The 16,242-nt window shown below is 45.1% G+C and overlaps 1 protein-coding gene across 1 annotated transcript in view; it reads left to right on the plus strand.

Moving 5' to 3' along the window:
* HECW2 (HECT, C2 and WW domain containing E3 ubiquitin protein ligase 2) overlaps positions 1-16,242 on the plus strand; it is a 136,138-nt gene that overhangs the window by 73,128 nt on the left and 46,768 nt on the right. Inside the window, exons 14-15 of the mRNA XM_048483600.1 lie at positions 7,006-7,140; positions 15,515-15,615. Of these exons, the coding sequence (XP_048339557.1) occupies positions 7,006-7,140; positions 15,515-15,615 (236 nt within the window). The remainder of the gene's footprint in view (positions 1-7,005; positions 7,141-15,514; positions 15,616-16,242) is intronic.

The raw sequence follows: 16,242 nt of genomic DNA on the forward strand, positions 1-16,242 counted from the left end.
CATAAATCTGTCCAAGCCCCTTTTCAAGCTATCCAGGTTAGTGGCCATCACCACCTCCTGTGGCAGCATATCCCAAACACCAATCACACGTTGCATGAAGAAGTGTTTCCTTTTATTAGTCCTAATTCTTCCCCCCAGCATTTTTAATGAATGCCCCATAAATAGGACCAGTTAGGGCTTTTGCCCAGCAAGGCTTCTGATTGGCTGTGCAGATTTTTTAAAAAACGTTGCCGTGGCAGCAGCTACTATCACAGCACAAGGATCTTCACTGTGTGAATGAAGTTAATCTGTGGCAATCATTTTGTGACTGGGTCTGCCTCCTGCAACAGCCACTTTGTGGCTGCACCTGTCATACTGTGTCAGAATTCGAAATGTGCCTACAGGGAACTGCTACTATAAAGTATATTTTTAAAAAATTCAGCACTTTTGTGCTCTCTGTCTCTCCCTCAGAACTTTGCCTCACAAGTCTTTTTTGGCACCTGTGGGAGAGTTCCCTAATCCTGTGTATGGGTCCCTGTTGCCTTTTGCTTGGCTTCATCCAACTGATGCCTGGATCTCCCTGAGCTCTTGCCCCCTTTCCTCAGATCTCTATCTCTGTTGCAAGCCCCACTGGCCATACCAGCCCCCACAAGGTATCTCCCCCCTGATTCTCTTCCCTTTCCTCTTTTGAGTTAGTTCTGTGAACAGTCCTTTCTGTCACTGATTGAAATGTGAAAGTTGAGCCATTTTGTAGTAACTGTAGGAATGGCTTCTGGATAGCCAGCTGGTGCTAGTTAGTTTATGGTGACGGAGAAAAAGACAGGCATACGCACACAACAGACAACGGTGACCCATCTCTTTGTATGCATATAGCACATGTATCCCAGAACAAAAACATGTGTTAGGTCTCAGACCTTGAGCCAATAAACAGACTCTGGATTCTTGATCAGTAGCGTTTATGGAAAGGCAGCTAAGTACCTCGCTTGAGAAAGGACCTGGCTTTTCTCGGCTCCTTTATCCTTGCCCAGTCACTCCCTCCTGCTTTCTCAGAGAAAGTGTGAAAATATTTGGGTGCTGTGTGGTTTTCCGGGCTGCATGGCCGTGTTCTAGCAGCATTCTCTCCTGACGTTCCGCCTGCATCTGTGGCTGGTATCTTCAGAGGATCCTCATCTGTGGCTGGCATCTTCAGAGGATCCTCATCTTCAGATCCTCTGAAGATGCCAGCCACAAATGCAGCCGAAACGTCAGGAGAGAATGCTGCTAGAACACGGCCATACAGCCCGGAAAACCACACAGCACCCAAGTGATTCCGGCCGTGAAAGCCTTCGACAGTACTGTGAAAATATTTCTTTGGAGCAGGGGTGGCCAGCCTATGGGGCTCCAGATGTTCATGGACTACAATTCCCATCAGCCCCTGCCAGCATGGCCAACATAGGTGTCCCCCCCCCCGGTTTAGAGGCTTAGGCGCCTTCAAGTCTGCGATAGGGATAGATGGCTCGCCTCCCCCCTCAGGCCAACGGTTGTATCCGGTTTCCTGAGGCAGAGAAGGTCCTCAGGGCCATTCAGCCTAGTGCTCTGCAATTGGTGTCAAAGCAGTAAACAGAGGAAAGAAAAGAAGAGCACAAGAGACAGACGTATCAATCAAGGCATACATCAGTCAGGTGACATATACCTGGCACCCTACCTAACAGCATCAGATGGTTGTAGACTAAGAAACTTGAGGGTCAGACATGACTGAAGGAGAAAGTAGGGGGGAAAGGATAAAGTTTAACTCTTTTCCTCCAACATGGCTGTCCCTGTTTCCTATGAGAGCTACTAAACAGACAAGGAGTCTTTGTTGTGTGTGTATGAAGTGCTGTCATGTCGCCATCCGATTAGTAGGAGTGACCCCACCTGATGGATCATACTCTGAGTCAGCCCTGCCAGATGTTCATGGACTACAATTCCCATCAGGCCATGCCAGCAGGGCTTAAGGGAATTAGAACTATAACATCTGGAGTGCCAAAGGTTCGCCACCACGGACTTAGGAGGACCTTGTGATTTAAAGATCTTCCAAACATCTTGGCGGTAACCACTCTCGGAGCTTGTGAACCAAAGCTTCCTTTAAGGAATCAATTCATCTCGACTTGAGTTGTCCTCCTTTCTTGCTGCCTTCCGCTTTTCCTAATATTGTTGTCCTGTCCACTGACTCTGGTCTTCTCCTAATGTGATTAAAGTACAATAGCCTCAGTTTAGTCATTTCCGCTTCCAGGGAGAGTTCAGTTTCTGCTGGCACTTGAAAAATTGATTGGAGGATTTTAATATGGAACCTCTGGCTGTCTCCTGACTATCAAAACTTGAATCCCACAATTCTTTCTTTTGTTATTTTATCTAATAAAAGTAATTAAAGCCTTATAAGGGTTAGGGGATATTTGTAGGGGAAGTTTGGGGGAAAGGGGAGGGGAGGGGAGGGGAAGGGTGGGGTGGGTGGGTGGGTGAGTGAGTGGGAAATGAAAGTACTTAAAACTTGTCTCTCTTTATTTAATGTTTGTTAGCCTAGCAGGTCAATAAGATTTTAAAAATATATGTTTTTTGTCTTTAAAAACAAGTCAAAGTTGAAACAATATTTACATGTTAATAAAGCTCCCATTGGCATATAAAACAGGACAAAATTTTAAAACAAAACAAGGTTAAGAAATACAGTTAAAATTACTAATTTCCAGTATAAAATTTGCAACAGTTTCACAAAAGAGTACATCAGAGCTGTTCAGGAGATTGGCATCTTATAACACCTATGCCACTTAGAAATATCACTGTAAGAAATGGGAATCTAAGTGTATTTTACACGATCTTTATTATATTTAGGGTACAGGAAACAAAGAATGGTCAAGGTTTCCAACCAAATAAGATCAAGAACAAACTCTTTTAGAACGTTCCATATTCTCAAATTCCTCCTCCAGCAGAGCTGATGTGGCAGCAATATTTCATCCTGCAGTAGCTGGCCTCTGGGTGGTGAAACAATTATTTATTATTATAGACATAAAGTTTATTCAGATGTTTATTTTTTGATCTCCTAGACTAAAATGTAATGAGACTTGTGATCTACTGCATTTTATTTCTTATATATATATATACATATGAAATCAAGATATAAAGATATTTTTTTAAAAAAAAAAACTCTTCCCTTTCTTCATTTTCTTTTGTGCGACCCTAATAAAACTGTAGAGATGTTTCTTGTTCTACAAAACGCTTCTCAGATCAGGGGTCAGCATCCTGTCTTTGTAGACCCAAATGTGGTTCAGATAAAGTCAAAAAAATTTTTGAGGGCGGGGGGAGAATTCTCTGCTACCTGAGACCAGGGCTGAGGGATGTAGGATGGTTCCCCAGGGCCTACAAGGCAGAGATGTTCTGCCAGACTTAAGGTTGAGGCAGTCGGCTCTCTGTCATCTCCCCGGCTTCCCCTTCCTTCTTCCATTCTTTCTTCTTACCCCCTACCCATTCCCCTCCTTATTCTCCTTGCCTCCTCCTTCCTTTATGGCCTCCCTCCCTCCCTCCCTTTGCATTGGCGTAACAGAGGTGTGTGTAGTGCATGCACTATCTGGTACATCCGGAATTATTGGATTATTAGGAGTAAAGCCCATTTCAAAACACAATGAAATAGGTTCTAGACTGGGGACGGTGGATGGGGGTGGGGAGAGAGTGCAGGCAGGGGTCAACGCTGGCGGCAATTCTTGTGACTGCCCTTCCAGGCCCCCCCCCTTCTCCTCTGTTGCCTGCCCCCCCCCATCACCACGCCATGAAGCCCATTTGCTGTCTCCAGCGCCACTTCTGACATTTCATGGTGACATGGCCCTTGCTGCCTCTGAGGTGGGTTGCTGGGGCCAGGGTGGGAGTCTGGAGGCCAGGGCAGGTTGGTGGGAAGAGGGTGGCTGTGAGTGGGGGAGGGCTCATTGGCAGCAAGGTGGTTTGGTCGCTTGGGGCTGGGGAGGCCCCGGGTTCAGGCAGTCAGGTAGGGAGTGGGATGGACGTCGCCCACCACAAGCACCCAGGAATCACTTCTGCGAGTCTCTTTCAATGCCCCATTGGTTGAGGGTTCGTCGTCACAACGTTGCATCCCTTAGCGAATTATATATGAGGATACCCCGTTTCAGAAACACAGTGGAGAATGATGACGTGTTAAATCTGGGTATATTTATCTTTTAATTGTTAAGGATTAAGTTGATTGTATTATATTGTAAAGTGAAAACAATGAAGGCCATAAGTTGAAGGCAACACAGATGTCATGTTCTTGGAAAAAGTAGCAAAATTTCTTTTACAAGTGACAGAACTTTCTAAGTAATGCATACTGCTATATAGTCTTCTGTCTGGCGCTTTGAATGTACTCTTGATTTGTATTTCAAAAATGTCTGGCAATGCTCTAGAACCTATTTTTAAATGCCAAATAAAGGTTGTTGTTGTTGTTGTTAAGTTGAAGGCACACTGGAAGGGCAGGGATTCTAGACTAGCCAGCATATGAAGGGAGTAGCGGGCAAAGATTTTAATGGAAATAAAGGACTTCTTTTCCTGACACGTATGGTCCAGATTAGTCCGATTTCATAAGATCTCAGAAACCAAGCAGGGTCAGCCCCAGTCAGTACTTGGATGGAAGACCACCAAAGACATCCCGAATCACGATGCAGAGGCAGGCAATGGCAAACCACCTCTATTAGTCTCTTTTCTTAAAAACCTCGCCATTAAGTCGGCTGCAACTTGGCTGTGCTTTCCCCCAAATGCTTTCTCAGAGATATATGAGATATCAGAGTTCTCTGTCGGAGTTTCAAAGTTCAAGGTTTTGCCGTAAGGAAAGGAAATACAAGAGGCAAACACTGTGCAAACTATTGTCGGTGTTTCTAATGGCCGGGAATACTATGTTGTATTAAACAAGGAGTCAGCCTAGTATTCTTTCTGAGCTACTGCATCTAGCTGGCATCTTCAGAGGATCTGAAGATTAATTAACGCAAGACTAATTCAGAGATTAACTAACGCAAGACGTTAATTCAGAGGATCCTCTGAAGATGCCAGCCACAGATTCAGGCGAAACGTCAGGAGAGAATGCTGCTAGAACACGGCCATACAGCCCGGAAACCACACAGCACCCAACTGTGCAAACTGTTTACATGCTCTGCTGTGGCATGAAAATATTTGCCCAGGGAGTTCCTTGCTGTATATTCATCACTTCCTGTGGGATTTTTCAGGTCTAATAAAGCACTTACAACCACCAAGGTTTGGCCTGCAGAAACTTTAGAAACCTCACCTGTCAGCAATCAACAATGTTAATTTGTATATTTTCAGTTACACAAATGGATTCTCTTACATTGTTTCCTTTTGTTGATGCCTTAGTCTGAATTTTGGTATAATAGGGCTTTATAAGAGCCTGCTGTCCCCTGGTTGCTCACTCAGAACTTCAGGTTAAAGGGAATTTTAAAACAGATGAAGAGGGGAGGGTTTGGCCAACAGGCAAAGGAGGTCAAAGGGATCTTCTTCCTTACGTTAATTCAAGTCTACTAGAGCTTTAAAAATGTGTTTGCCTCCAGTGGGGACCCGCAGAAGCTTACAGCATTCTCCTCGCCTCCATTTTACGCTCACAACAACCTTACAAAGGTAGATGTGGCTGAGACTGTCTGAATCACTTAGAAAACTTCCATGGCAGAGTGGGGATTAGGTTCTCTGATTCTAAACCACCTCTCACCCCTATATGTCCCAAGTAGGTTCTCTGAGCATCGGGTAGAGGCCAATCTACTGGTGGTCCCTGGCTCTCCATGATGCGACTGACCCTGGCTCCGGCTAGGACTTTAATGCCCTGGTCTCACCTGGTGGAACACCCTTCCATCAGATGCTGGAACTCCAAGTGGACCCTTTGAGAATTCAAGTAGGGTCTGTAAAATGGTTTTGTCTCCACCGGGTCTTTGGTGAGGCTGGACAGACTCCCTCCGATACCCCTGTGTTGCTGCAAGCTATCTCCATCATTGGCACTTCAATATATAACATCTAACCTACATTGTTAATACCGCCTGGCCTTGGGTTCAACGCCTATACTTTTATACTTTTATAATCTTACTGTTGTATATACAACATGCTGCTTATTTTAAGGAATTCTGTAAATTGTTTTAACCTGTATAGTTTATTTATCCCAGGTATTGTTGCTTCACAATCAGATGATATTGTGTCTGGTCTTTGTGTACAATTCACCCAGAGCTTCGATGTATGTGTTGATAGATATTAGATAGATAGCTAGATAGATAGAGAGATAGGTAGTTAGTTATATAGATAGTTAGATAGATAGATGATAGATAGATAGATAGATAGATAGATAGATAGATAGATAGATAGATAGATAGATAGATAGATAGATGATATGTAATACACACATATACATATATACATTAGATAGATAGATAGATAGATAGATAGATAGATAGATAGATAGATAGATAGATAGATAGATAGCTAGATGGCTAGTTAAGAAGAAGAAGCCAGCTAGCCAGCTAGCCAGCCAGGGTCTCCCCAATCCCAGTCCCACACTCTGACCACTACATCAGGCCGGCTCTCAAGAAAGTGTTAAACAGCCGTGTCATATTAGTCTTGCGTTAATTGATATTTGTGGGCCCTAAAGTGGCAACTGCCTCAGGGCACAAGGTGATCAAGAGGTGGTTTGCCGTTGCCTGCCTCTGTTGCAATCCCAGTCTTCCTTAATGGTCTCCTGTCCAAGTTCTAACTGTGGCTAACTCTGCTTAGCTTTTGAGTTCTGATGAGACTGGGCTAGATGTTTTCTTTTCCCCTTTTTGAAATCCCTTATTACAAGGAGGAAAGAAGAAACACATGAGATATCGGAGTTCCCTGTTGGCGTTTCAGAGTTCAAGGTTTTGCTGTAATTAGAACTCCGGTTTCCTGTGCCTTTAACTTTAGTGGTTTTGCAGAAAGCAGGTGTTAAGGCAATTCCACAAGTCCCAGAGTGGACTGGAAAATAACACCGTGCTTTCGTTTTTCTTCTCTTCCCTGCTGCACTAGGCTTTCTTCGTTGACCACAATTCCCGCACCACCACGTTCATCGACCCACGGCTTCCTTTGCAAAGCAGCAGACCAACGAGCGCATTGGTCCACCGGCAGCATTTGACAAGACAGCGTAGCCACAGTGCCGGTGAGGTAAGCCAGCGCTGGCCGTCTGATGTGTATTTCAGTCCATCTGATCCACTGGATGGTCTGGCTTCCTCGTTCCTCCCACAGTCGTCATTGTTTTGTCATCAGTCTAATTGTTTTTGCTGCTGCGTCTTCAGCTGGAGCACACACCCCTTCTGCTTTGGAAGGTTAATGTGGAACTTGATAAAGTATAAGAATGGTGGGTGAAGAAGAAGAGTTGGATTTATATCCCCCTCTCCTGTAAGGGAGACCTGGGGCTTTATAAACCCATTCCCTTCCTCCACCAACAGCAACACCTATGAGGGAGGCTATATCTCCCGATGCTTTGGACTACATTCCCATCAGCCCCTGCCAGCATGGCCAATTGGGGCAGATGGGAATTGTAGTCCAAAACATCTGGAGTGCCAAAGGTTCGGCACCACGGCCCTATGAGGTAGGTGGGACTGAGAGAGCTCCAAAGAACTGTGACTAGCCCAAGGTCACCCAACTGGCATGTGTGAGAGTACACAAGCTAATTTGACTTCCCCAGATAAGCCTCCACAGCTCAAGCGGCAGAGCGGGGAATCAAATCCAGTTCCTCCAGATTAGAGTGCAGCTGCTCTTAACCACTACGCCACTGATGCTTAATTTTGTAGGTTGGTTTCCCTATTGATGGAGTAAAATAATGTGTTTGGCTTTTAGTTTAGCCTGAGAGGCTGGCTCTGTGAGTGAGGCTGTACAGGGGGTTGAGTCTGGGTCTGTGCTGTCCATCTCCAGTACTCTATCCACTGTACTACACACTAGTTTCTGAAGGTGGTTTTTTTTCCCACAGCTAATCTAGCCCAGTCTGTGCCATCTGCAGTGGCTGGCAGTCTGCGGTACAAAAATGTTGGCCATCAGAATGCCAGCTGATCACTTAGCTGCCCCCAGCAGTGGTCTGACCTTTCCAGTCCCAGCTCATACCTTTTATGACCAGGCATAGGGACCATTGAGCTGTAAGCATGTGACAGGAAGCCACACTGCATCAAAATCACGTCACAGGAAGAAGAGCCAGAGCGATGACCTCACCTGTGGGAAGTGGAACTTTAGCATTCCAAGAGTCCAAAGCTGGATGTAGCAAGAGACAGAAATCAAGGGGGAGCTTTTGTGGGGGAGGGGATTTCTGAATCTGCCTGAATTCCGAAAGCACAGCCGTGGGACCTCCAATTTGCTGCTTCTGCTGTGTGTGTTGTGCCAAGAGAAATAGGAGATGCGATGCCCTTCCTCTCCATTCCCGCACACTAGAACCCAGCCCCTCCGAAAAGGAACCAAAAAAGGTGACTCTGTGGGGGTTCTAAGGATCCTGACCCACGGCTGTGAAAACTGCTGCTGTAATGGTGTAGCAGGGAGGAGCCCTTATATCTAGAGCTACAGGTAGACTGCTGGTTTCTATCAGCCTTCGTCAGCATGGCCAACTGGCCATGCTGGCAGGGGCTGATGGGAATTGTAGTCTATAACATCTGGAGTGCCAAAGGTTCGCCACCACGGTACTAGAACTACAACTCTAGCTGTCGCATGTGGGATAAAGTAATTAAAATGCGGATGTGCCGAACCATCACTTCCAGGTGCTCAGCATTTTGTCAGCTTCTGGCTTGACTCAGCGGAATCCAGACTGGGCCAGATCTGTCAGGCTGAGTACCTTGAACTTTTGACAAAGGCAATTTCAGTGCTGGCAGTTCCTGTGTCGGTTCCTGCTTATGCCACTGGGGGGCTCTTGAATGCCGATTTGCCCACTGAACAGCTTCAGCACGAACAGCCTTTCTTTTCACACCCTGCCTTTCAAGCTCTTGGCAGTTGTTTGGTTTGCATGCCAAAAAAAGGAGTAGGAGGCAGGGAGAAAGAGAGAGCAGGACATGCAAAATTCTGGCAAAATGCAAGCATTCCAGAGTCTTCATATTTTTTTTTTGATAATCTAAATCATATGTCAAATATGTGTGGTGGTTGATCAGGCCCCTTGAAGGGCTTTATATCTGTAAGCTGGGGTAGAGGCTACCCACCCTCCTGATCTGAAGTGGGGTGTGTGCCTCAGCTGGTGCATGGGCCTGATAAGCCCACTCAAGCCCCTGTACATTTTTGTAGCAAAATGTAAAGTGATGCACATAGGGGCAAAAAATCCAAACTTCACATACACTCCTAAGCAGGGCTAAAAAAAGCATTTTCAGTCAGTTGGTGACCAGGGAAAGTGGGGATTTAGTATCTTAGTTGATAGTTCCATGGAATGTTTTCAGTCAATGTACTGCAGCTGCAAGTTTCAAACTCTATGCTGCGTGATAATTAGGAAAAGGAGTTGATAATAAACTGCAAGGGATTGTTTTGCCCTTATATAAAGTGCAGTGTGCGACCGCACTTGGAGTCCTGTGTTCAGTTTGGTCGCCACATCTCAAAAGGATATTGAAGAGATGGAAAAGTGCAGAGAAGGGCAACGAGGGATGATTGAGGGACTGGAGCACCTGTCTTTAAGGAGGAGAGGCTGCAGCTTTGGGACTCCTTTTTTTAGTTTGAGAGGAGACATCTGAGGGGGGAATATGACTGAAGTCTATAAAATTATGCATGGGGTAGAAAATGTCGACAGAAAGAAATTCTTTTCTCTTCCACAATGAACTAGGGGTAATCCACAGTACGTTGGGGAAGAATTAGACTAATAAAGGAAACACTTCTTCACGCAACGGTGATTATGTTTGAATATGCTGCTACAGTGGAGGTGGTGATGGCTACCAACCTGATAGCTTTAAAAGGGTTTGGACAGATTTTGTTGGAGGAGAAGTCGATCTATGGCTACCAATCTTGATCCTCCTTGATCTCAGATTGCAAATGCCTTAGCAGACCAGGTGCTCAAGAGCAGCAGCAGCAGCAGAAGGCCATTGCTTTCACCTCCTGCATGTGATCTCCCAAAGGTGGGCCACTGCGAGTAGCAGAGTGCTGGACTAGATGGACTCTGGTCTGATCCAGCAGGCTAGTTCTTATGTTCTTATGTTCTCAAGGGGCCCACCCCACCCTGCCGTGGGCTCACCAGCCCAGCCCCCCACCCTGCTGTTCCAGGGCCAGCTGAGGCAGTTGCCACTCTGTGGCTCAACAACTTAACCTAAGGTACCATGTCATATCCGCCCTCAACAAATGAATTTACACCTTGGATCAAAATGGTTCTTAAACAAGTGCATATTTTTACAGCCATTGGTTTTAAGCATCCCTGTGGGCACAGAGTATGTTACAACTCTACATCTTGTGCAAAAGCAGGTTGATGCATGCTCCAAGGGATTTTTTCTCCTTAAAAGCCAAACAGTCAGTTGGTTAGAAAAACAGCTATTTTTAGAAAGGTATAAAATGCCCACGGGGAACATCCAGTTCATATCTAAGATGATCTATTAATAACTGAAAACCCAGTTCCAAGGCCTCTGTGGTTTGGCTTTAAACCAAAAGTCAATTTGACAAAAACTGGATTGGCACCAATATTGTGAACTAGTTTATTGACTTCACTGGGCCAGGATCAAACCCCAGAGTAGATCTTCTGATGTTTTCTAACGGGTGGTGGAGAAGCAGAGCAAGGAAAGAATATTTGCACTTCCCTTTCCTTGCATGAATTCCAGAAGAGAGAGTCTTTCCTTTTTTTTTCCAGTAAAAAGAATTCTTCTCCATCGAAGAATGGAGAAAACCTCTGTAGTTTAGTTCCTTTACTGTTCTTGCCTAGTTACAAAGAAGAAGAAGAAGAGTTTGGATTTATATCCCCCCTTTCTCTCCTGTAGGAGACTCAAAGGGGCTTACAATCTCCTTGCCCTTTCCCCCTCACAACAAACACCTGTGAGGGGTGGTTAGCTGAGAGCTCCAGAAGCTGTGACTAGCCTGGGTCACCCAGAAGCTGGATGCGGTGTGCGAGCGTACAGGCTAATCTGAATTCCCCAGAGAAGCCTCCACAGCTCAGGCGGCAGAGCTGGGAATCAAACCCGGTCCCTCCAGATTAGATACATGAGCTCTTAACCTCCTACGCCAAAGCAGGTTTGTCTGAAACTACTTGGTTTATATAAAAGAGGGATCACTTTGGGAATAGAGCCTCTTGCTTTGCTGGTGATTGGGGGAATAAAACAACAGTAAACAAGGTTATGCTCTAAAAAGCTGAAGTTCATGCAACGGAGACTCAGTGGAGCCAGGAAATTGCAGAAGTAAAGTTCCTGTAACCAAACTCTCCCCCACCCCCGAGTGTACTTGGTTGTAACAGCACAGGGGGATCCATGTCACAAGTTATGCTTTTGGGTTTCTCAAATGAGGCTTAAGTGAAAAGTGGGAGTGAATATTTGTGCTGATTTGTGCTCTGCTCAGCCCTGAAGTGTCAGTGCAACTGTTTGTCTCTGTGCATATTGCAAGCGGCATTGTTTGCCCCAGATCTTGATTAAAGCAAACACTGGTAGAAGCTGTAACCTGTTGGCATGTCAATGTGGACAATCCCGTGTGATCACATGGAGGAAACTAGGTGAGTGTAACTCAGTTTGTGGGTTCTGTAAGCATGACCAATTGGCCATGCTGGCAGGGGCTGATGGGAATTGTAGTTCCTGAACATCTGGAGAGCCGCAGGTTCCCTACCCCTGGTCTATAGACCCTATGATTGATTATACTGAATCAGATAAAGTAGTTATGCTTTTAAATTGTCAGGATTTTCATTGTTGCCTTATAGTGGCAAGGTTTTTGTCAGAAGTTTGTAGACGGAATGTATGACAAACGCGAAGTTTTTTACTATTCACTTTTTAACTGGGACTGTATTTCTATACTATAGTGTATATGCCAATAAAGGCTTATTGAATTTAATTGAATTGACTCAGCTCTGCAGAAAGGGCCAGTCTGTGGAGCCTAACTCAGCTGTGACTGACAAAGGATGATGCTGTTGAACAAACCCCCACTGATGTCTTCCCCCCACCCACCCCACAGGGTGACAGCTGCTCAGTCCAGTGAATTAACGCCTGTTCTTACTTGCCATGAATCACCTCTGCTGAAACCAAAGGCTTTCCTCCTGTGTTGGGAAGAAGCAAATGTACAGGCAGGTTTCCAAGAAGAACCAGTTGGAAGGCAAAAAGAGAGGATGGAGTCAATGGCGCTGCACGGGGAACGAAAACAGTTCCGAATTCCTCCGACATAGGCTCCTCCCGCACATGCAGAATAATGCACTTTCAAACTGCTTTCAATGCTCTTTGAAGCTGTGCGGAATAGCAAAATCCACTTGCAAACAGTTGTGAAAGTGGTTTGAAAATGCATTATTCTGCGTGTGCAGAAGGGGCCATACATTATCACAGACATTTTCCATTAGGGGTGGTGTGTGGGGTGGGTGTGTCCATTCTTCTGTACTTTCCCAAGTCTGTTAAACCGATGGTGGTGAAAAGTACTGTAGACTGGCCACGACTTATGGGGCTTTCAAGGCAAGTGATGTTCAGAGGTGGTTTGCCCCATGGCCTGCCTCTGCATAGCAATCCGGGGCTTCCTTGGAGGAAGTGCTCAAGTGCTAACGAGGGCCGACTCTGCTCATCCATCCATCCATCCATCCATCCATCCATCCATCCATCCATCCATCCATCCATCCATCCATCCATCCATCCATCCATCCATCCATCCATCCATCCATCCATCCATCCATCCATCCATCCATCCATCCATCCATCCATCCATCCATCCATCCATCCATCCATCTATTCAGATATATATATATAATATGCCGCCCCATCCCCAGAGGGCTCTGGGCGGTGAACAACACAAACAGTGTACATAAAATCATTAAAACATAATTATCATACATATCAATTAAAAACAGCAAATACTTCCTAACATAGGTATCCCACAAAAGTCAGTGCTTACCAAAACTAAATCTCTCCCAGAAAAAGAGGAGAGAGAGGAGATGATAAAACCCGATGATATTAGGGCTCACATGGATCAAGACCCATATGGAACAGTGGGGGCGGGGGGGCACACTCAGCGGCTGGTCTCTCCAAAGGCCCAGTGGAACAACTCAGTCTTATAGGCCCTGCAGAAATCACCCAAATCCCGCAGGGCTCGGACAGCTGGAGGAAGAGTGTTCCACTACTTTGTTGGTGGCAGGGAGATTTGTAGTTTTGTATCTTATGTGGACATTTTTTGTAGAATGGTTTTCTGCCTTAAAAAAAAAATACTGTAAGCCACATTGACCCTGCAATAAGCAGGGAAAAGGGGCTTAATGGTACCCAGGTAAAGTAAATAAATATAAAGCTCCCGTCATCGGCCATGGCTTTACCGCATTGCTGGGTCTAACTGTTCCTGCACTGCTCTCAGGGAACAGAGAACCGCTCCTATATGTCATTAATTATCTAAAGGGATTTGCAGGTTATTTTTTCTTCAGCTACCAGGGACAGGGTGAACATGTTACAAAAATAAGCAGAAGTCTACTGGCACCTTAAAACCTAACAAATTTTACTCTGGCATAAGCTTTGGGGGATTAGAATCAGATGCATGGGACTTTTATCCTGCTATTCCTCGTGTCTTTCACCAACATGGAACACTTGTTCACCCACAGTGTAAGGACAGAGTCCCTTCCCGGCACAAAAGTTCAGTGAAACAACAATAAAATAACAGAGCTGCTACCGGTAGCATACAGACTGACCTGGAAAGGGATCACAAACCAAAATAACCAGTTCCAATCTTAGAAGTGAACTGACATTATGAGGAATATCTTCAGAGCTGCTGTTAAACAGTTTGCTTCATTTTAGACGTGTGTGTAGGCCAGAGCCATTTGTGGAGATTCACAGACGTGACAGAAGCACACAACTGCACAAACCGAAGGTCCGGCCTGCACATGCAATTGAATGAGGTGTAGGTGATGTGCAGCTATCCCTTCCACTTCACAACCTTCCCCCTTGTGATTTTGATGTATCACGGGTTGCCGTAAGAAATAAATGGGAATTAGGGGGGAGTTTTGCAAAGTCAGAAGATGCCATGTGAAAGCCAGCCGACAACACATAAAAGTTTAGAACTTGGAAAGTAACTGTGTGTAACAAATTCCTAGAAGAATGCAGCACAATCAGTCAGAACTGTGCCAAGTACTTAGTACCGTGGTGGCGAACCTTTGGCACTCCAGATGTAATGGACTACAATTCCCATCAGCCCCTGCCAGCATGGCCAATTGGTCATGCTGACAGGGGCTGATGGGGATTGTAGTTCCTGAACATCTGGAGAGCCGCAGGTTCCCTACCCCTGGTCTATAGCTTGGGATAGCAGGCTGGATCGGAGTTCTTGGTATAATACGCAGTTCAGGAGAATGCGTGGGATGGAATCCAGCTACAGGTACAGAACCTCTTATCGTTTGGAAGACCTTTAAGTCTTCCTCTATGTAGCGGAGATGGCATGATGTTAAATCTAGCCAGCATATAGGCTCTCCTGTGTATGGGATTTGTGAGCGCTGTAATATAATAGGCTGGGTATCCCTGCGTGAAAGGAATTGACATATTCGTTGGTGAACAAGATTTATTTGCCAAGCTCTGCAGTTGTTGGGCAGAGCTGAGTCCAGCTCTACTTTGAGGAGGGCCACTTTGTTCTGTATTAGTGTGTGGAAAAAGCAGATCTTATCCAGTGCAATCCTGTTCAGATTTACTTGGAAGCAAATCCCTTTGTGTTCAGTGGAGCTGACTCCCAGAAAAAAACAAAAAAACAAAAGCATGAGTGGAACCACAGACTTAAACTGGGTTGCGATTCAGGAGATGACAATTAAATTATCAACTTCAAATGACTGCTTATGAAAATATTTTTGCACGTGATGACCAGGTGAATTTTACGTAAAACCTGTTGCCCTCTAACAGAAGGCGAGGATTTCTGTTTGTCGTCACAAATAGCGACATGGACTGGTGGTAAATTGTGGTTCTTGCCAGAACAAATGCCACTTCACTGGGTATTTACTTTAAACCACATTGAGTCTGCAGTGAGCAGAGGAAAGTGACTTTGAAGTCAAGTAAATAAATATAAGGCTCCCATCATCAGCCATTACTTCCCCACCCTCCACCCCCGCCATTCCCAATTGGAATCTGTGGTTCTCACTCTGAGCCCTTCAGGGGTAGGGCGGTTTATCAAATCGAATTGATGATGATGATGATGATGATGATGATGATGATGATGATGATGATGATGATGATGATGATGATGATGATGATGATGATGATGATGATGATGATGATGATGATGATGATCTGTCCCGGGTTCGTGCATACTTTCTGGTTTTGGCTTGAATCAGCAAAAATCTATGATGGGTACTTGTTATGTCCTTGAGAAATGGACCTTTTTTTGGAAACGGCATTGACCTTTGACATGACCCTCAAGGAAATGAACATCTCTCTCTCTCTCTCACTCTCTCTCTTGGATTTTTTTAGCATACAATGATAAGATCGTTGCATTTCTGCGGCAGCCCAATATCTTTGAAATTCTACAGGAACGACAGCCAGAGCTTACTCGTAATCATTCACTCAGGTGAGCATCGGATCAGTCTTCCTTCTCTGGCATCAAAGTTGTCTGTTTCTTTCGGAAGTGACAATGCTGATCCATATGCAGTTTCCCAAGTTTGTAGAAAGGTGGTGGTGGGGGGGCTCCATTTTGCTGTATTACTGGTCAGAGGAAGCCTTTCTTGTCACTAAATTCCTGCTGGTTCTATCTTGCATACCTGGAAAGCACACCACGCACGATCCTTTCAGTACACGCGAGCGCCATTTTGGGTGAAATGGGCAACATGGATATTTTGCAGCTTTGGCATGTGCAGATGCCGTCCTTTTAAAATCTGGGTTTCACGTATGAAATTTTTATTCATTTATTTTTTTAAAAAATGTATGCTACTTTCTCACCTAACTTAGGTCCTTTCCACACAGACATTTTAAAGTGTTTTGAGGCAGGGAATAGAACGCATCGCCTGTGGAGCTCCGCATTGTTTTTACCCCCGAACGTTTTACTTGCATCCTGAAAATATTTTTAAATGAATGCCCTTTTTAAATGATTCTTGAGTTGAACTGTTTTCAAAATGACTTCATTTGCCTGTGTAGACTTTTTAAGACAGTTCCAACACCTCTCTGCCTTCCCTGAACTTCTTCCTCAACGCCATTTTCT

This window comes from Sphaerodactylus townsendi, linkage group LG02 (assembly GCF_021028975.2).
Source record: "Sphaerodactylus townsendi isolate TG3544 linkage group LG02, MPM_Stown_v2.3, whole genome shotgun sequence".
NCBI lineage: Eukaryota > Metazoa > Chordata > Lepidosauria > Squamata > Sphaerodactylidae > Sphaerodactylus > Sphaerodactylus townsendi.